The 21,535-nt window shown below is 34.8% G+C and overlaps 5 protein-coding genes across 5 annotated transcripts; 3 read left to right on the top strand and 2 right to left on the bottom strand.

The window, feature by feature from the left end:
• The first annotated feature begins 6,411 nt into the window (after positions 1 to 6,411).
• LOC133037687 (uncharacterized) lies at positions 6,412 to 7,632 on the top strand. The gene is made up of 2 exons (XM_061115065.1): positions 6,412 to 7,152; positions 7,354 to 7,632. The coding sequence occupies exons 1-2, from the start codon at positions 6,889 to 6,891 to the stop codon at positions 7,585 to 7,587; spliced, it is 498 nt and encodes a 165-aa protein (XP_060971048.1). The 5' UTR covers positions 6,412 to 6,888; the 3' UTR covers positions 7,588 to 7,632.
• Positions 7,633 to 8,067: 435 nt separating this feature from the next.
• LOC133038015 (nonsense-mediated mRNA decay protein 2-like) lies at positions 8,068 to 9,644 on the top strand. Its single transcript, XM_061115948.1, has 3 exons — positions 8,068 to 8,403; positions 8,553 to 8,843; positions 8,944 to 9,644. The coding sequence occupies exons 1-3, from the start codon at positions 8,134 to 8,136 to the stop codon at positions 9,355 to 9,357; spliced, it is 975 nt and encodes a 324-aa protein (XP_060971931.1). The 5' UTR covers positions 8,068 to 8,133; the 3' UTR covers positions 9,358 to 9,644.
• On the top strand, positions 9,421 to 10,605 carry LOC133038497 (uncharacterized). Its single transcript, XM_061116667.1, has 4 exons — positions 9,421 to 9,471; positions 9,596 to 9,927; positions 10,035 to 10,164; positions 10,306 to 10,605. The coding sequence occupies exons 1-4, from the start codon at positions 9,421 to 9,423 to the stop codon at positions 10,573 to 10,575; spliced, it is 783 nt and encodes a 260-aa protein (XP_060972650.1). The 3' UTR covers positions 10,576 to 10,605.
• Positions 10,606 to 11,307: 702 nt separating this feature from the next.
• On the bottom strand, positions 11,308 to 13,725 carry LOC115718113 (uncharacterized). The gene is made up of 4 exons (XM_061116666.1): positions 13,439 to 13,725; positions 12,792 to 13,275; positions 12,201 to 12,677; positions 11,308 to 12,070 (listed from the first exon to the last, which is right to left on the bottom strand). The coding sequence occupies exons 1-4, from the start codon at positions 13,723 to 13,725 to the stop codon at positions 11,924 to 11,926; spliced, it is 1,395 nt and encodes a 464-aa protein (XP_060972649.1). The 3' UTR covers positions 11,308 to 11,923.
• A 5,697-nt stretch (positions 13,726 to 19,422) lies between these two features.
• LOC115716791 (receptor-like protein 51) lies at positions 19,423 to 21,535 on the bottom strand. The gene has a single exon (XM_030645692.2). The coding sequence runs from the start codon at positions 21,216 to 21,218 to the stop codon at positions 19,872 to 19,874; it is 1,347 nt and encodes a 448-aa protein (XP_030501552.2). The 5' UTR covers positions 21,219 to 21,535; the 3' UTR covers positions 19,423 to 19,871.

Genomic DNA, 21,535 nt, shown 5'->3' with positions numbered 1-21,535 from the left:
GACAATGTATTAATCCTCAAGAAATCCACCAATCTTGGATACCTCCTTATCCGTAGTACCGCTTAGCCACTAGTGCTCATTTTGGGATAAATAAAAATTTCAGACCAATCCTGCTTCAAACTTGACTTCAAGTGAAAAAGCTAGTTGGTATCATGGGCGGAAGGCTGGCTCCATCCGTGTGTGGCAACACAAACACTGTGGCCAAATACTTAATGCCCTTGGGAGTGAGCTAGGTCAGACAAATCTTGTAGTATTTGGCTATTTTCTTAAAGTACGGATGCAAGGGAAAGATTTCACTTATTTTTGCATGGGGCCCAGACCATTCACATAGCCCTTTTCCTAGGTTCATTGCCAATTGCCCGGAACAAGGTAATAAAGCCTCTACTTCCCCGAGGAGACCCTCGTCTAAGAGGTTCTTCTTCCTCTTTTAAGTGAGTATGGACGGAGGCAAAATCAACCGAGGACCCTTCTTTCCTTCGGTGCTCAAGGGCCAGTCTTCCTCGTATTCCACCTAGACATAATCTTGGCCCGCCACCAGGATATCACTCAGCTCGGAGACAGGCTCTCCAACTTTATTGTATCTACCAAAAGGGAAAACTTGAACTCCTTTTTCCTTTTTTGATATCAGAAGGGCCAGCAAAGCAGACCTCACCCTGGTCCTCAATTTTTTGGACTTTGGCGTCCCCAGTAACAACTTTAACATCCTCATTCGGGGGTCTAGCCTGCTCCACCCCAGCCATTGCTAATAGCGAAGCAAAGTGAGGGTCAGATTCTAAATTCTTCCTCAAGGTTTGTTTTGATTTTGCCATCCTACTATCTTTGGACAGTGGATTCAACTCAGAAGTGTGCCTCGCAACAGTAACGACAACCTCTATTGCGGTGGTGTCAAACGTCACACACGTGTCACACAACTGTCATTACGTGTCTCGAGGTTCAACTTTCAAGAAAAGGTATTAAATTCCCCAAATATTGTAGGGACATTCAATCAGTCACATCGGCTCAAATGAAAGGACTGAACACGTGTCAACCGGATCAGTCAACTTAATGACCGAATAAGTCCACGTGTGACCAAGAAGTTCTTGCACAGACTTGGGGGAAAAATATTATCCTAATTTTTACACAAGGTAATGTGGCATCTATCTGGGTGACACATGGAGAATCCTACAACCTGGATGGGTTATTCTAACTGTGGTGGCCCGTTCAGGGAGATTTGATATTCAAAGTCAGTTGAAGTTGAGACATCCAAGTAGAGCATGAAAGAGCACCCAACTAGCTTTCATCATAAAGGCAGCTCGAATAAGCCGACCAAGGACTGCAAGTTGAACATTTCTATAGATATATCCCATCATCATGCTTGCAAGACACGATAATATCCCTAATTTCATGGGATAAATACGCAGTATCAAGGAAGAAAGAAAACCTACCTTGTTTCCCATTTTATTTATTGTAATTATAGAAAGTAAATAGGTTTTTCATTTTATTTCTTATTAGTTTTGGGAAATCTACTAATGTAATTTATCGCTATAAATAGTAGAATCATCTCACTATTCAGTGACACGAAATTCATATAAAGAAAACACATGAGAAAAATATAGACTTAAGATTGAAATACTCAGAGATCACTGTAAGAGCTTTCGAGAGAGATCAAGGCCTTCTTGATTCTCTACTCAAGTTAGTACAAACTAATGGGGAGTAGGCTATTACCGTCACCAAGGGGTTGAACCTCTATAATTTTGATATTTTTTTTCTTTATTATTATTATCATTATTGTTATTCAATTATTTTAAACGCTTTAATTTGACTCACTGTCGTTAGCTAAAAGTGAGGTCAATAGGTACGATATGTATTTTCATAGGCTTTTCAAAATACTGGTTGGACCAACACGACACACACATATTTACAGCTCTGATATTTTGACATAATAAATCTCTCTTTTGGTAGTTTTTTCTACACAAGAATAAACATGTATTTTCTTTTTATTGTATTTCTACTACATATCTTAGTCTATTCTTTCTTTAAATTTTCAATTGTAACTCCAATGTGTAAATATTTGAGGATTTTTAGTTTTTGTTTCGCTAATGATTTGATCTTATTTTCTAAGTGGTCAACAAAAGCCTATCATGTAATTCAAGATGCCTTCGTTATGTTTAGTAGTTGCTCTAGCCTCAATGCTAATCTAAATTAGTCTCATATTTAATTTGGTGGGTTGATGAAGTGCTTAAATAAGGCATTTTAGATATAGTTTTGTTTGAAGAGGACATTTTCCTCTTAAGTATTTTGGGGCACTATAAGACTGACAAAATAGAAGGCAAAGGATTGTAAGCTTTGTTTTAAAGAAGATTCAATTGAAGCTCCATAATTGGGCAACTCGCCACCTCTTATTTGCTGGTGGGACGCAATTGATTTAGTCAATACTGTTAGGCAATTCGTTGTTATTAGATGAGCATCTTTATGATCCCCCAAGAAGTGGTCAAGAAAGCTAGCAAACTCTATAAGGACTTTCTAGGGGTGCGAAAGGGAATACTAGTAAAATCCACATTGCATCTTGAGACCTTGTTTGTAAGCCTAAGTATTATGGAGGCTTGGGATTCTGTGATGGAACCAAGTAGAACAAAGCCTCGATTGCCCAATTTGTATGGGCTCTTACCATAAAGCAAGATGTTATTTGGGCTAAATGGATTAATTCCATCTACTTAAAGCACCAATACTTTAATGGCATGTTTACTAATAAGTAATGGGAATCAATGGTAAGGTGATCATTCCCTTACATTTGTTTACTTACATTATTAAAATTAGGAAAGGGACAACTTGATTAAATAAGGGAGAAAAGAAAGGGAGAACTTCCTCCACCAATTTTATAAGGAATGGGAATGGGCTGGGGAATGCGAATGAGAATGGAAATGGGTTGGGGAATGGGAATGGGAATGGGCCAGAGAATGGGAATGTGAATGGGAATGTGAATAGGAATGTGAATAAAAATGGAAATGGGAATGGGCCAGGGAACGGGAATGGGAATGGGAATGGATCGGGGAATGGGAATTGGGGTTTGGGATTTGGGGTTTGGGGTTTTGGGGTTTTGGCATTTGGGGTTTTGTGCTTTGGGAATGAGAATGGGAATGGCAATGGGAATAGGAATGGGAATGGGTCGGGGAATGGGAATGAGTGGGAATGGGAATGGGAATTGGCCAGGGAATGGGAATGGGAATGGGCCAGGGAATGGGAATGGGAATGGGAATTGGAATGGGTTAGGGAATGGAAATTAGAATTTGAATGGGAATGAGGATGGGAATGGGAATGGGAATGGGAATGGGCCAGGGAATGGGAATGAGAATGGGAATGGGAATGGGAATAGGAATGGCAATGGGCTGGGGAATGAGAATGAGAATAGGAATGTGAATGTAAATGGGAATAGGGAATGGAATGGGAATGGGATGGGATTTGGGTTTTGAGGTTTTGGGTTTGGGGTTTGGGGTTTGGGGTTTAGGGTTTAGGGGTTAGAGGGTAGGGGTAGGGGTTTGGGGCCAGGGGTCAGGGGTCAGGGTTTACAAATATTGATTCCGATTATTTTTCATTTAACTCGATTAATTTCTTCCATTGATTATTCTGATTCTAAATACAGTTTAGTAAACATGTCATTAATGGCATTCCTTACAAAATTGGTGGGGGAAGTTCTCCCTTTCTTTTCTTCCTTATTTAATCAAGTTCTACATTTTCTAATTTTAATAATTTAAGTAAACAAATGTAAGGGAATGATTACCTTATTATTGATTCCCATTACTTATTAGTAAACATGTCATAAAGTTTTTTTTTTTTATAGGAAAGGGGATGTAAGTCGGTATTGGCGCAAAGTCCTCAATCTCAAAAATAATTTCACTCAAGATGCAATTTTGGAGGCTGAAAAATGGGGGAGATTTCGTGTTAGGAAGCTCTATAATTATTTTCCAATTCCTTATGCAAATGTGGATAATTGTAAGGTGATTTGGTATAGATTATCCACACCAAAGTATAGATTTATTCTTTGGCGTCTATCATAATCACTTGCTAACTAAAGATCACTTAGTGACTATTACTATCAATTCTCAGCTCTGCCTAGTGTGTGATATAGGATATGACTAACAAACTCGCCTTTTCTTTGAGTGTCCTTTCTTCAAGAAAATTGTGCAAGTTATTCAATCTTGGCTTGAAGGGATCATTTGGCCAGATACTTACTTTGATTGGCTGTTATAGAGTTCTTTAAAGAGACATCGCATCTTATTTTTTGATGTTTCAACAGTTGTTTATGTGGCATTAGTACTTCATTTGGTGAAATCAGAATACTTGTATTTTTTAATAGAAAAAGTTTATGATTTCCTATATAGATTGTATGATTAGAATGATTTTGAAAGCTAGATTGAAATTTGTTGATAGGAGAAAAATCTCTAAAAGAGACTAAAAAATTTATGATTTTGTGTGTAATATGTAAGTGTATGGAGCAGGTTATTGGGTGCTGGTTGGTGTAGCAATTTTTCAGTTTTGATTCATAAAATCTTTTTTAATAATAATTAAAATAATTTAAATCTCAAGGCACTCACTCGTAATAAATATGATTATATAGCATAGCAACTCAAAAGGCATGCACCAAAGCAAAATATACATATTTAATTAGAATTAATCAGTACTAATGAGTGTGATTGATATTTGACCAAGAAAATTAAGAGAGGGCAGACAAAATGAGACTCACACACATTAGTAACTAGATTAACAAAATAAAAAAAATCAATTAAATACAAATTAAACTTATATTATTATTATTATATAATATTTACAAGGACTTTTAGAGTAGTCCAAACCACTTTGCCTGAACTTGAGCAAGCATTAGCCAACATTTTGTTTGACATTATAGTAGTTGTTCTCCACAAGTGTTGATAAAATGTTTATTTGTACAATGGCACCAAAGGGACAAATAAAAGGGAATGCCGAAAGAGGTAGACAACAATGACATGGGATAAGGTCTCTCAATTCCCCATGAAAGAAAAAGCTCACCTTACTATAATTTCATTTCCATTTCATTTTTCTTATGAGATTTCACAACTAGACCAATTGCCCTCTTTTCAATTTTGACTTCTTTCTTCACACTTTGAATTGAATAGCATTGTTATAATTAGACACTAACTCTCCGTTTAGCTGGCCGTATAATGGGTAAAAACATTGGATACAACTTTATATTATATAAATTATTACAATCATAATATTTAATACATAAGTCATGTATTACCCTGTATTATATTATTTAAAAATAATCATAGATCGCAGTTTGAGGTCGAGACCGTAGTTCAAGGTTGAGATCGAGGCCACAGTTCAGGTCTGGAGCTGAGGCCAGGGCTAGAGTCCAGGTTCGGGTCTAGAACTGAGGCTAGAGTCTGGGGTTGGGGACAGAATCTGAGTTCGGGTTCGAGTTCAGGTCCGGAATCAGGGTCAGCATCTTGTGTCCGAGGTCCGGGACTGGGGTCGGGGTCGGGGTTGGCGTGCGAGTCCGAGGTCGGGGTTTGCGTCTTGGGCTAGGATTTGGCGCTGAATCTAAGGAAGAGTGAGGTCGGGGCCTTGTTTATGGTGAAGACAGTATAATTTTATACAACCTATTAATACAGCACGATACAATCAATACAATATAATACATTACAATACAGTGTACTAAACAGACTTCATCAGTATTATGCACGACATTATTATGAGGTAGTGGTTTTTTATAATATTTATTAAATTAAGATATATCAAACTCGATATTTTTTTATTGAGATAATAAAAGTATGACCACTCATAGTAATACTAATTGCTTAATTTTTTTGCTCAACTTATTACCCTTGTATTGTATGATAATGTTAATGAACACATCTCATCATCAATATATATGACTTTGTATGAGCCTTGCATTATTGTTGAATTTTTTGTCCTCAAATTATTTCTTCTAAAGATTATTGGGAAATAGATCATTGCTATATATTTCCATGTGAATGTTCACTCATTTGTTGCACAATGTCATTATACCACTGCTCATAGTTTATTTTTTTAATCTATAAATTATACATCATCAATAAACAATTGGTCAATTGTGAAAAAAAAAAGTCAACCATTCAAAATTCAAATTTGTCATTTCTCTATACGCATATACAAACAAAAATCCCAATAGTATGTTCATTAGCTCACTTTTGGTTTTAAAGAAAATTATTTTCGTTTACAAAAGAAAATAAAAATAGTAAAAGCATATGTCAAAAAAAAAAAAAAGTACAAGCATGTCACTTTACAAATATAAAATTAGTTGAATATTATTATCTATTAGGATGGAAGCACCACATATCATAAAAAGGCTTAATATAAGATTAGAGAGATATAAAAGGAATTTTAAGTAGGGAAATTTACATCCTCTACTGTTTTTTCCCAATTTATTACTTTTATACTGTTGCACGGCAAATTCAACATTTATACTGTTTTTTTTTTTTTTTTGGCAGTTTACTGCCTTTAAAACTTTAGCCGCTTGATGTGAGTGGTGTTTGTTTTCATTGCCACTTGTCACGATAGGGTTTTGCCACGTTTTTTTTTCTTTTTTATAAAAAAAAAGTAATTGTTTTGATTTTGACGGTTATATGTTATGATCAAAAAGTGTTGTATTTATGTATTTTTCTTTTATTTTTTTTATATTATTTTCGAATCTAAATTTTGTAATTGGTATTCTCTCTCATTTCAACTGTTCATCTTCTTCCCCATTTTTCAGTTTGCTTAGACGGTTGTAATAGTGGGTAGTTTTTTCATTTTAAAAAATTTCAAATCCCATCCCACTATCTTAAACTTCCCTCTCATTTTCCCTCCCATTTTTATTATTTTTGTCTATAAATACCTTCATAGTTCTTCATAATGGCCGTTACTCGTTCATCACCATCTCCGGCCAAAGTTACAAAACCCAGAAAACAATCGCAGAAAACCAGACCCAAATCAAAAATGGGTAAAAAAAATCTGAAAGAGAACCCTCCTAGCCCCACTTCCCCTTCTGTTAAGAGAAAAACCATTGCTGGACCTTCGAAGAACACTCGAGGAAAAAGACCTCGAACTGTTGTTGAAAATTCAGACTCAGATTTTGAGTTGGATTCTGAATTTCTTAAGTCGCCTGTTTCTGTTAAGGTATTTTACTATTTATCTGTTGTTGTTTTTGAGGTTTTTTGTTTTTTGGTTAAATTCGATATTTGAGGTTCATATATCTGGGTATTTGTTTGTTTTTGTTTATGTATTTGTAATTGTTTTATATATATTGTTCGATTTATTTATGTGTTTTTGTTAATTTTTTATTTGTTGTTTTGTTGGTGTTGTTATTTTTTATTTTAGGGCAAGGGTAAATCCCCTGTGAAGGTGTTGCCATCATCAGGTGTTTCTGAAGAAATTCCTGTTAATAGGATTGTTGAGGTTTGTGATGTTATGCATTCTGTTCTATGTTTTTTGGTTGTTTTTTTGTTGTTGTTATTTTCGTATTGTTTTTTTGGTGTTTTATCAGTGTTTTCATTGTTCTGTTTTTTAGGATTGGGAATGCAAGTACACTCGATCTCAATTTTATCATTCTAGAGTAGTAACATCTGGTTATTACTCTGTACTTGGTGACATTAAGAGAATTTTAGCGAAAGCCAATTGGAAATTTTTTCAAAATCTCGTGTTTGGTTATTTTCTTCGAATTCCTGAGTACATAATTCATTACCAATTGCTGCATTGTTTGCTGTTGAGGGAGGTTCAGCAGCCTAATGGGTTGGAGTTTTGGGTTTGTGTCCAAGGGAAATACCTTAGGTTTAGTATCGAAGAGTTTGCGTTGGTCACGGGGTTAGATTGTCATGTTGATTCTGATTTTTATCAGTTTAAGCAAGATGATAATGAATTGGTCAAATCTTGTTTTAAGGGGTACAAAAAAATTACCAAGGGTGCTATTCAGACTGCTTTTATTGCTGACAATCTTAAGGATAACGACGATCTTGCAGTCAAGTTGGTCGTATTGTATTTTGTGCGGTGTTATTTGTTAGGTGGTCCCCGGTAAAGTTGTTTCGTACCGAGGAAATAGATGTTGTGGATAGTGGTCGATATAATGAATTTGGGTGGGGCAAGCATTGTTTTGATATCACTATGCATTCTTTGAAGGGTAAGATAGATTCTGGTTATAAGAGGGTAGTTCGTAGTGACGAGGATGGTGGGTATTACAGGTTATTGGGTTTTCCTTTGGCTATTCAATTTTGGTTTTTCGAGTGTTGCCCGTATGTTATTGGGAAACTATCCTTGTACTCAAATGTTGGCATTCCAAGGATTTTGAATTGGCCTATATTACCCAAGGACAAGGAGGGTATGGTGAAAATGGATGTCATGAACACCCTCATTTTCGATCGGTCTTTGAAAGAGGTAATCCTGTTGTTTTTTATTATTTTTTCACTGTTGTTTTAATGTTGTTTTTGTATACATTATTTACACTTTATGTTTTTATTGTTGTTGTTATTTTATAATTTCAGTTTCATGTGCATATTGTTTTTTGTTGGTTTTTGTTGTTTCAGTTAAAATTAAGAAACCTCACTCCAACTTCCGTTGAGAGATTGAGTTTGAGCCTCACTGATTTTTTCTCTGGTGAGACTACTCCCGAGGCTGTGAAATTCAAAATTAAAGGTGGTTCCAAGCCTGCTGGTCAACCTGGCTTGATGGGTTCTTCTTCATCAACTGCTCATGAGAATGTCTCCCGAGTTGAATTTGAGGAATTTAAAAAGTGTTTATCTGTTGTTGTCAGCCAGCAAGGGATTCTTATGAAATCTGTTGCTGAGATGAACAAGAAGCTGGACATTCTTATTGAGGTTTTTTTTTTAAATTGTCATTACTTTTTCTGTTATTTTTTTAATAGTTTTTTTATGTTGTTTTATACATTTACTTATTTTTTTTCTTTTTTTTTCTCAGTCATCCCAAGGTGGTCCCACTCACAATGGATCTCAGTCTGAAGATGCTCTTCGTACTTCAGAAAATGAGGATGATGAAGATTCCACTTCGGAGGAAGACGAGGATGATAAATTCGACGATGACAAAGGAGATGATCATCATGACGATGAAACTGATGATGATGATGATGATCTTGGGGGAGATGGTGTTGGTGCTGGTCAGGATGAGGCTCACACGGGCGATGTTCGTAACGATGAGGGTGTTGTTGTCCCCGCGGTTGTTTCGAGGGATGATGATACCGGCAAGGTCGATGATGCCAAGAATTCTGAAACTGTGGAACCTATTGCAGAGATCAAACAGGTGTGTTTCTTGTTTGGACATCATTTTTGGTTTGTGCTTTTTTTTGTGTGTTTCTGTGTTTTGTGTTTGTTTTAATAGTGTTTTACTGTTTTTTTTGTTATCAGCCTGATCAGTCTCAAGGTGGGGAGGAGAACATTGATGTTGATGCAACAATTGCATCTGCTGTTAAAGCTGTGGAGAATTTGGTTTGTGTTTATGTTTTTTTTTAAATATTTGTATTTATTTGGTTTTATATTGTTGTTTTTATGGTGTTTTAATTGTACTGTTTGAAATTTAAACATAAGTCTTTTTATTTATCCTTTCTCTTTTTTAGATTGGTTCCTCAACTCATGCCCCTGCTCCTGTTGAGACTTCTGAGAAGAGTGATCTTGAAATGGTTGTCATTCAAGAGACTCCTATTTTACGTCCTCAAAAGAGGGATCGGAAGAAAGGAGCTGTTTTGAAATCCCCATTCATTGAGCTTGCTTCTGGTGCATCTAAATCAGGTTCATCCTCGGTTTCTCCTGATGATTCTGTGTATAAGGTCGTTAAATATGTGCGTGGTTTGTGCCCGTTGGACAACAAGATTGGTGAACCTGTTGATCCGCAATTGGAAGCTGATTTTGTCAAGTGGGTTGATTCAGGTCTTAGAAAGCATAAATCTAAGTAAGTATTTTTGTATGTGTTTTCAGTTGTATATCTGTTATTGTTTTCTATTTTTTTTTTTATTTTTTCATTTCTGTTTTGATATTTTTTTATTTGTTTTTTTTTAGCACAACAACTAATGTGTATTGTAAGGGTAAGGACACTATATTTCCGCCATTTCGTTTTGGTGTTGAGGACATCAGCAACAAGATGTGGTTTCACAACCTTGCCTACCCTAATTGTTTCCTTACCAATTCTGTAAGTTTTTATTTTATTATTATTATTATTTTACATATTATTTTTTTTATCTATTTTTTTTAATGTTTTTAAGTGTTGTTCTGTTAGTTTTTCATAAGTTTGAATGTTTTTTCACTTACTTTTTTTTATCTGTTTGTTCAGCACATTGACATCATTTTCTATTATCTTCGTAAGAAAATAATGTACTCAGCCGAGCCGAAAATCAAAGTCACCACAACTGATTGCCTCTTTTGTTCTAGCATAACAACTTTGTATGAGAGGTTTGTTGAGAAAAACAACGATATATCGGTGTTGTCTCTTTCTCACAATGTGGCCCAGTACATTCAAGGTGGTAAGATATTATGTGCCACTCCTTGGCATTTGGTTGATCATGTTATTATGCCTATCAATGTAAAATTACAGGATCATTGAATTTGTGGTCGTCTTAACATAGTTGACAGGCGCATATATCTGTACAATTCACTGCGTTCCGGGAGGTATATGATCGTCGCCAAAGAGGCTTGCAAGCCTTTCTCTGTTATTTTACCATATTACTTCTCTATGTTAGACTTCAAAGGCCTTCGCAACGAAACTAAGTTTAGCACTATGGAACCGTTCCCTATTGTTGCTGTTGATGGTTTACCCGAGCAGGTCACAGCGTAAGTTTTATGTTTAGTGTTCAATGTTTTTTCACTGGTTGTTTGTATTTTTATTTTTTTGTTGTTGACTTTGTTTTTTATCAGTGTTCTCATAGTGTCTATTTTTGTGTTTTATTGTTTTTTTTTCCAGTGATTGTGGTGTTTTTGTTGCATCATTTGCTGAGTATTTCATTGATGGCAAACCCATCCCATCCTCTGATTTTGATGTGGAAATTCACCGCGATCGTTTGGCTGCGTTATTTTATCAGTATGGGATGAAGAAGCAAACTGAGAACATTGAAAGTGAATCCGAGGCCCCTCCCAGCCTTCCCAAGAAGTGATTTGCTTTTTCAATCAGACTGTCATTGTTCTTATAGTTTTTTAATGTTGTTTTAATGTTTTTCATGTTGTTTTTCGTAAACAAACATTGGTGTTCTGTTGTTTTTCCTTACGCTTTGTGTGGACAATATGTAATCTTTTATTTTTGTATGTTTTTTCTTATTATTTTTATGTACAAACAAGTTGGTATGTTAAAGTTGTTTGTTTTTTCATTTCAGATCCATTCTTTTTTTGTTTTTTTTTTCTTATAGTTTCTCTGTTTTTTTGAATCCAAATATTCATTTCAGTATTAAAAACACAAACTGTTTCAATAACAAACTTCATATATATATTCAATTTAGTATCCAACATCTTTTAATATCCAATCTAGAGTATCAACAATTCCCAATGTAATCAATGTTTTTCAAATAAAAAACTGTATTCCCTGTGTATTTCAGAAATTTAAATTCCTCAATATCTAATTCTCATAACGTATGTGTAGTTTTCTTTTGTTTTTCCACTGTTGTTCTGTTGTTGTTTTCATTCCCTTCTACGTCTTCTGCTGCATGTTCTTTTGTTATGCCCCAGTTCTCCACATTTGCTGCACTTGTTGTGTTGATCCCTTTCCCATCCAGCCTTCCTTCTTAATGTTTTTGGTCTTCCTGATTTTACTCTTTCATGTGGAGGCAAGACTGTAATATTTTTCACTTCTTCCGGTACCTCCCATTCACTTTGGTGTCCTATTGGGTAAACTGTCCCTGAATAAGTTGCCAGCCAATTTTTTTTTGTGTAGTAATCTGAACAGTAGGTGTACGGGTCCATGTTCATCTCCTCATCACGGCCATCGCGTGCCCGCATGGCATTTCATCTATTTGGAACCTGTTGCACGTGCATGTTCTTTTTTCTAGGTCTACTTCCCACGATTCTTTCATTCTTGTTACCTCAAACAAGTAATCTGTTGTTGCTTTAACCTGTTTTAAATTTTATTGAAAAAAAAAAATCAAACCTAGCTGTAATTCCTACAACAACAATACAAAACTATTGAAACAGCACTACAACAACACTACAACACTACTAAAAAAAACATAATTAATATTTTACCTCCAGATTCAATGAGTATGTGTAATTTTTCAACAGTATGTCTTCTCCAGTTGGTGATAGCTTAGTGAAGGTGTTTTGTGCTTTTGTCCTATTAGTATGCGTCCATTGTTGCACCAATGCTCTCAAGCATTCTAGCAGCGTTGTAATGGGTAGCTCCCTTGCTGCCAAATTTGCAGCGTTCAGTGATTCTGATATGTTTGAGGTCATTGTGGAATACCTCTTGTTTTGGCTATGAATTCTTGACCACTTTTCATACCCGATTTTTTTGAGGTAAGGTCTTATGCGTTTGTCCAATCCATCCAATTCAGCCATGTGGAACTCGAATTGCTTTTCTGTGTAGGCTTTCACTGCTCCAAAGAATGGCAGATTGTATTTGGCAGCATGTTGTTTGAAGCTTGTTTTAAGGTTGCTCAAAATGTGGTAACCGCAGAATCGTGTGCAATTTACGGATAGATTTCTCTCATTGCTTTGATGAGGCTTTCATTTCGTACCGAAATTAGGCATTGGTGTTCCCGTACACCATACGCTTCTTTAAATTTTTTGAAGAACCATTTCCAAGATTGGTCATTCTCAGAATCTGCAACACAAAACTCTAGTGGAAAAATATGACTCCGTTGCATCTTGTGTGCATGCGCACAACAAAGTTCCCCCATAAGCTGCTTTGAGGAACGTTCCGTCCACAACAACTATCGGTCTGCATGCTCCCCACCCTTTTATGGATGCATCCAACGCCATGAAAACAAAGAGCAAGCTGTTGTCTTCTGCCGTTTTCAGATCCACAAATGATCCAGGGTTTGTTTTTTCCACCATGTGTAAGAAACTCGGTATTAGGCTGTACGAGTCACTAGCATTTCCTCTCAAGTCGTTTACTGCATGTTCCTTACTTCTCCAAGCTTTCATATAGTTCATTTTGATGCCAAATCTGTATTTCAACTCCCCTTTTATGTCCATCGCTGTTGCCTTGGTCTTTATGTTCAAGAACTTCGGTTTTATGCATTCCCCTATCAGTTTCGATGTTGCTTGCCTTTGGTCTTCATGCCTTATATTTATGGGGCATGTGTGCATATTTGAGAACCTATTGAAACAAAAAAAAAAAACAACAAAAACAACATTAAAAAAATATTAAAACAAATCTGTTGCAGATACCAATCATGTGTATTTCAGTACAAATTGTGAAAACAGGTCATTTGTTAAGGATGCCAACAAAAACAACATTAAAAAACTATTAAAAAACCAACCTCCTGATTATGAATGTGTTTGTTGGCCCATTTCTCGATGCTCTTAGTGACCAATTGCAGCTTTCATAAACACATTTCAGACTGTATTCTTGAGAGCAGGACTTCCACACTTTGTACTGAAAGTTGTTTTTGATTGCGTAGTAGCTGAGGACATTTTTTAGAGTTTCTTTGTCTTTGTATGCCTGTCCTTTTTCCACTTCGGGGTGTTGCTTGTCTGTTATTAACTTTGCATTGTTGATGTCAATTTCGGATCCAGTTTTTTTGGTGTTTTCAAGTTGTTCTACCATTTCTTCAAAGAACTTGATTTGCATAGTCAATTATGTCGAATTTGTCCTCCTCATCTTCTATTGTTTCTGACTTTTCCCCTTCTACCGTTTGCTGTCCCGTTGTGTACGATTCTGTTGTTGTTATGTTGTTTTCAAGCGTTGTTGTGTTGTTTTCGATCATTGCAACATTATATTCATTCGGTGTTGTTGTGGATATCGAATTTGGTGTTGCAGCACGTGTTTTGTTGTTGTTTTCCTGGTTCACACATAGTGGATATGTCGTGAAATCTGTTTCCTTCATTTTCAATTCCAAGTAAAAGTAGAGGCTTCGATCGTTGCATATTTTGATCGGTGGTATTCCTTCTTTAGCTTGGTACTGTATTTGTAGTGTTGTGCTGGTGTTTTCGCACCCCAATGAAGTAACCAGTATTTGCAGTAGCTCTTCGTACTTGCATTTTGTTGGTATGAATTCTCCACTAGCCACATAGTTCTCATAATTGTGATCTTCATTCCATTGTCCATTGCTCTTGATGAGTACTGGTAGACGTTCCATTACCTGTCATTCCAGGGTCTTACTTAATGTTAAAACAATTGTATAACAACAATAAAACAATAGCAAAACAACAAAAAAAAAAATCAACAAAAAAAAAAAAAAACAACAATAAAACAACACAAAAACAACCAAACAGAAATACCCATTATTTTTTTTTAAGTTTTTATTATTATATTTGTATGATACATATATGTATGAATGTTGTTGTAGTACTGACCGCAAAACAACATTTGAACAACCCTGATGTTGTGTTTGAATAATTGTTCCAATTTATCGATTTTTTTTTTCGAAATCATTTTGTGTTGCAAACATCAAATTAACAATAGAACAACCCTCATTTATGTTTTTGCATCATAAATTAAAGAATATCACAGTTGTGTTTTAGTTTTTTTGTTTAAAACTTCAGATCTAAATCCTTTTTTTTTTTATTTTTAATTTTTTTTGGTTTCTTAAGAATTAAATTATTTTTTGGGTTTGTTGTGTTTACCTCTGTTATTTTGTTGGGACGGTTTTCTGTTCGTGTTGTTCTTCAATTCTGATTCCTTTTCAAAAAACTCTTCGCCGGATTTAATGGTTTTTTCTTGGTGATTTCCGTCTCCGGCGTCTCCTCACACACGAACAAGGCTGTTTCCCGTGTGTTGTACTGTTCACAGTAGAAATGAAATGATCTTGGGCTTGGGCAGTACAAAAGTAATGAAATTGGGCTTGGGCAGTACAAAAGTTGTTTTTGCCGTGTCCCAGTATAAATGTAAACTTTTGATCAAAAAGCAGTATTTTTGTAAAATTCCCTTTTAAGTACTATAGTTTTCTTCCTCTGAAATAATTTTTACTAGAAAAAAAAAAGCCCAACAAAAGACAATAATAATATTGTGGAATTTTTTTTGGAATAATAATAATAATAATGTGGAATTAGTAATATACATTACTTTTTTGTTGTTGCTATTTTTGGAAATTAATACATTTATAAATATTGATGAAAGATGGCTTTAGCGTTAATTAAACTTTATTATTTTTCAAAATTCGTACATGACGTACTGATCCGACCTATATTTATTCATACTTTTCAAAATATAGATCGTATCATGTCCTACCAACATTTTAAAGGGTAGGTCTGGCACAATTCATAAATTTGGTATTTTCGTGCCGTGTTCAGATTTATGTCGTATATTTTGCTCGTGCTGGCCTGTTTTTCTTAAACAAGTCAACTCGTTTACATAATTTTTTTTATAACTACTAAACTACATATTTATTTTATAAATTCAGCTATATTTATATAATTTTTCAATAATATTTTATAGATTATCATATAAAAAAAATTATAAGCATTATTAGAATTTAAATATTTACTTATAAATATTCAAATTTTTACATTACTCTATAAATAAATTTTATAATTTTAATTTTACATGCTGTATGAATTTTAATTATAAAATTATAATATTCAATTTTAGTTTTATTATTATTTTAATTTATTTATAATTGATAAATATCTATCTATCTATTTATTAATAATAATAATAAATTATTTCAAAAAAAAAAAAACAATAATAATAAATTATAAATTTTTTTAATATGTCCTGTCATAATTTTTGGCTAATCTATTTGTGCTTATGTATCATATTTTTTGTGCTTCTCCTGTTGTGTTATGTTTACACATATATTTTTCATGTCAATTTGTAGCATTATACCCATACTTTTTTTTTATTTAATCATGCCCGTGCCTTCCAAGCTTGTGTCATGTCAAAAAATACTACTCCTATTTACAACACTACTTTCCATGCTCTATTTGAAAATATATGCATTTTCCATGTGCAAATAGAAGTGAGTGAGTGAGTGTGAAAGGAAAATAGAGATGTTGATAAATAAATAAACAAATATATATATATACATAAATTTTACAATACTAATTTTACAATACTTCTATACTTCGTATATTTGGGTTGGTGAAACTAAATGAACGCTAAAAAATAAAACAATAATAATCTAAATAATTTTTACTAAAGATTAATTGATTATGCTATGTAAGTTAAAGATTTCCTTAAAAAAAATAACAATTTCTTTTTCCTTTAGTAGGAAAAATAACTCCACAAAGCTCAAGCCAAAAAAACATTATTTTGGTATTTATGTGGCCTTTTATAAATGACTCCATTGTTACATATATGTAAAAAAGAAAGGAATCCCACTAAGTTAGCAAAATGGTTCTTTACTAAAAAATTTACATAAAATCCCCATCATCTCTATTTAGAACTCTATTTCAACTAATACATATAATATTAATACTAACCTAACATTCTCACTACTAAAGCAAAACTTTTAACTCTTCAACATTCTTTACTTGAGTACTCTTCATTAACCTTTTCATTAGATTCTTATTCATTTACTTGGCAAAGGTTTAGAAATCTGATCTGTAAAGCTACCTATATACTTGTAGAGAAATCATTCCTTCCAAAACCAAATATGGAATGGTTCTTCTTCTGTCCAAGAGACAGAAAAAAAAATACCCGAATGGCTCAAGAACAAACCGAGCTACTAAAGCTGGCTACTGGAAGGCCACTGGGAAAGACAGGAAAGTTGTGTGTCAATCTGGTAGTGTAACTGCATACCAAAAGACCCTTGTCTTCTACTGTGGACGCGCTCCTTTAGGAGACCGAACAGATTGGATCATGCACGAGTATCGCCACTCAGTCAAACTGTTTTCACTTCATATTAACTTGCTTAGCTCAGAAAACTGATGGAAATAGGCAGCAGGGTGCCTATGCATTGTGTCGAGCTGTGAAAAAGAATTAGGATGGACAGAAGCTCAACGATTGCCTTCGAGAACCGAAAGGCAAGAAGATTGGAAGTAGCTCAAGTAATAAACTCTGGTGAGGCTTCATCTCATGCCAGTTGCCAGCACAACATACTCAAGTCCAGAACAAAGTCAAATAAAATTACATATTCTATGTTGGAGACACTAGTAAGTTGATGCAACTGAAGCCATGAGCATCCATTTATCATTGGTTTGAGCACACTATATTCAGTTATTGCTTCTTGAGTAGACTCAAAACCTGATTGATGAGCTATAATGATCATTTCTGTCTTCCCATTTATTTCAATAAGAATTTAAATTATATAGAGGGAGTGATGTTAACAGGGCTAAGGAAACTTAGAAAGAGAAGAAGCACAAATAAAGCCTTATTTTCTTCCTTGGGAGACCCTATAACCAATGCCTAGTACCTCAGATATGTAGCATCACATGCTTCATTTCAAACCTAACATTACACACATTAAGACAGAGAATGACATAGCTTGAGATGAAATAAATAAATTATGACAGAGACATTAACTCTATCAAGTCAAGTAAAGATTGCTGGAATTCTTATTGAACTTGCTGAAAATTACAATCTCCCAAAGCTTTTGAGAGGCTTGGTCTCTCCAAGATTAACCTTGACAAAATCAATCAAGATTTCTCTCCCAATAACAAGGTTTAGCTATTCATCCAATAATCTAGGCTAAAACTAACAACAACTAACTAATTCCTCCTCCTCCAAAGATAACTACAATCCATTCTAACAAAACTATAATATTATGTCTAACAAGTTGTTGTTCTAACCAGACACTTGTGTAAAAAAGCAGTGAAGGCACTACAAACCTTACCAACTTAGGGCCTTCTTTATAATCATATGATAGCGCCGCTGCTGCCAATGCATCCATGCTGTTATAAACTGGAAGATGTCCCTTGAAAGAAACCCAGAGTTATTTTAAACAATAAGTCCATATATATAGTTCCTTACCTTGACAGGCATTCTTGGAGGGTTGTTTAAAACAAGAATACCATAATCACTTATAATGCAGATAAGTTTTTCTCAATTACAAATTCTTAACTAGGAATTCAGCTAAGACATGCCTTTTAGTAAACAAGTCTTGCAAGTAAGCTATCTCATCAGCATTTAGGAATAGTAACAAATCTTCTGGAAATCCTAGTCTCTGCAACTGAAATAGGTACATAAACTCTGGTCCCTACTTCCATGACATCATTGAGCTTTATCTCTGTAGTTCATTTAGTTTTTGTAGATTAATTAAGCCAAAATAAGAATGCATCACACCAAACTTTTCATAATAAAATAAACTAAACCAATGTGATCAATTCTCTTCCTTCCTCATTGTGTTTGCATTTCCATCCTTTTTACTCAAGGAGTCACCGAAATATGAGCACTTTACCAGGACCTAAACTAAAAAAAATTATAAAAATAATCATAACCCAATGATTACACATCCAAAACCTCAACAATTATCCAGAAGCCTGACCTGGGACAACAAAATTTTCAGTTAAAAAATCAAATATTCCAAATAAAACTATAATATTTTCGATAAAAAGATATATGTATGGATAAAGATATGAAACTCACAGAACCCTTGTTGAAATGGGATTGAACCAGCATTCTCAAGAAGCTCATCAAAGTAATACTTGCCCCAGCTAACGGCGGCGACATGTGGTCATTGCCCCGAAAAGGTAACTGACTTTTTTATGACAACTTCTTCTATCTTAGAAACCTAAACCAATCCCACCAAATCGCAGAAGCAAAAAAAAAATACTAAAATAAAATACAAATAAAATAATATTGTTTACAATCTTACAAACCTACCATCAAATACTACCATACATCATAATTATCTACATACATATTTATGTTAAACAATTTTTGTTCAAGGTGTACCTACAATGAAAATAGTATTTTCATACCAAATTGTACATTCCAAAAATTAGAGAGAGTATATTACCGTAGTATATACATAGAACCAAATTAAAATAATGAAGTACAGCTGTGCACATGGCATATAGCAATGGCCAGCTGAATACTAAATGGTTTATCATTACTTCAATAAAGACTAACATTAATTGAAGGTAATGAATACAAGAAGAGCTTTTTTAAATGTTTCTTTGATTGTAAAACAATCATCCCATCAACAATCACCACCACTTATCACTATAATTGAGTGTTTACAAAGAATTTCCTAACATCAATATTTTTGCACAACACACTTCAAAAATAAGCTAATAAATGTATGACATATCTGGTATTCTAAATTATTGTAGCTTATACTGATTAAGGTTAAGATAAATACCAATAAAAAGCTAAAATAAATTACACAAAAAATTATGAAAATAGTGTAAGACAGAGAGAGACTCAAGGAAACAATATAGTTTGATTGGGGATTTGAATAGAAAAGATACAAAGCCAAAATAAATTGGAGAAAAGAATAACATTTCAAGGATAACAATTCCCCACTATTGCTACTAATTACACAAACAAATAGACCACACCTAATAATACAAATGTAAATCCCCTCAACACTACCCTTTGCTTCAAAAAAATTATGCCTGGAAAAAAAGCACTGAAAATAAATATTACACACACACCAACTCTTCTTCATCTTCTTCTTCTTCTGTTTCTTCTTCCGTGTATTCCTCTTCTTACTTGTTCTTCTTCATTCTCATTAAGTATAATTAATTAATTAAGAAATAAATAATAATAAAAAAAAATGAATCTTTTTGTTCTGTTACCAGAAATTTCCTAAATCTACTAAAATTTGCAGAACAAGGTTTTAGAACATGGAGATAAAGTTTCAATTTTTAGCGACAGCATTTTGAGATAAGAACTAAGAAAATAATGAGGAAAACAATTGAAGAGAGGCCAATTGCCACACCAAGAACATACTTGTTTGGGCCACGATGATGGTCTTTTCGAGTTGTATCATCAGAACTACTGTCGTCGTCATAATCACTGCTATCATCTTCTGATGAATCTTTTGCCGGAGGTGGAGACAAAGGGAACCCGTGTTTATCACAGGGAGAAATTCCCAACTTCATTTTCGATGACAGAATCGATTTATTGTAACAGAGATTATCGTTCCCACCGACTTTGAAAACATCCAATCTACTTATAAACGATGCATTGAACGGCATTACCCCACGGAAGTTGTTGTTAGCTAGATTCAAGTGCTTTAATGTCTTCATTGCTGTGAAGTATCTGGGAATGGTTCCGTTGAGCTGATTTGAGCTCAGATCAATGTGAACCAAACTAGGTATTGCCGAAAACGAATCAGGAACTGCCCCAGACAACGAGTTCGAAGCCAAGGAGAGATTTTTAAGCGAAATTAGGTCACCAATCGCATCGGGTATTTCTCCATTCAATGTATTAGAAGAAAGATTCAAGATCAGAAGATTTTCCAAGCGACTAATCGTACTAGGTATTCTTCCCCTAAGCTTATTACCTGAAAAATCGATGTGAGTAAGATTCGGATTCATGTGCCTCGGAAAAAAACCAGTCAAATTCGCATTTGAGACAGTCACAGACTTAATCTTCTTCATGTTTCCAAGAATCACAAAAGGGCCACTTGCGTTAACCTGAGTATTCGAAACCGTTAGATCGGTAAGGTTTTGAAGTCGAGATAACCATACGCCTGTTAATCTCCGGAGACTTCTTATACACGTGAAGGAACGGAGAGACTCGGTCAGCTCGGCCGGGAAGCTAATCGGGGCAATGGGGCAGTTAACGAACTGTAGAGACTGAAGAGTGGAAAGGGATTTGAGAGCAGTGAAGGACAAAGCGACGTCGTCTGAGCAGTTGAGGAGTCGAAGTGAGATAAGGTGGCTGAATGGCTTGGATGAGTCGCATTGAGTGATGTTGTTCTTTTGGAGCAGTGAAGTGGGATGTGTGCAGGGATCTTTAGATGTGGGAATGTTGAGAGATTGGAGAGCTCTGAGCTGTTTTGGGTCGAGAGCTGAAGAAGGAGTAGAAGGGGTTGAAGATGGAGGAAGAGGAGGAGAGGAGGAGGCGTTCTTGGTTGTCGGAGAAGAAACAGGCGCCGGAGTTGGAGAAACGACGACGGGAACTCCTCGAGGTGGAGTAGCTGAGAAGGTTTTGATGGAGAGAAGAAGTAGGAGAATGAGTAACAATGGCGGTTTTTGCTGGTCCATTGATGAAATGAGAGAATGAGAAAACAGAGAAAGAAAGGTTTTGAGTGTACGGACTTGACTTTGACTACCGTTATGGATTCTGATGCAGTGAGCTGTGGGAAGAAGAAGAAGAAGAGAGTTGAAAGGAAAAGGAAGACTTGGACGACGTCGTATATCTCAATTACTTTTATACCCTTTACTTTTTCATTTAATAAAAAAAAACTCTTATATATTAGAGGCATCATCATCTCTATTGGAATGGTCAAAAAAAAAATTATTTCACAAATAGACAGAAACAATAAAAATAATTACAAAAATATGGTTTAATTGAATTTTAA

Source organism: Cannabis sativa, chromosome 5 (genome assembly GCF_029168945.1).
Source record: "Cannabis sativa cultivar Pink pepper isolate KNU-18-1 chromosome 5, ASM2916894v1, whole genome shotgun sequence".
Lineage (NCBI taxonomy): Eukaryota > Viridiplantae > Streptophyta > Magnoliopsida > Rosales > Cannabaceae > Cannabis > Cannabis sativa.
The sequence above is the reverse complement of the archived record's forward strand: the minus strand, read 5'-3'. Positions and strand labels throughout refer to the sequence as shown.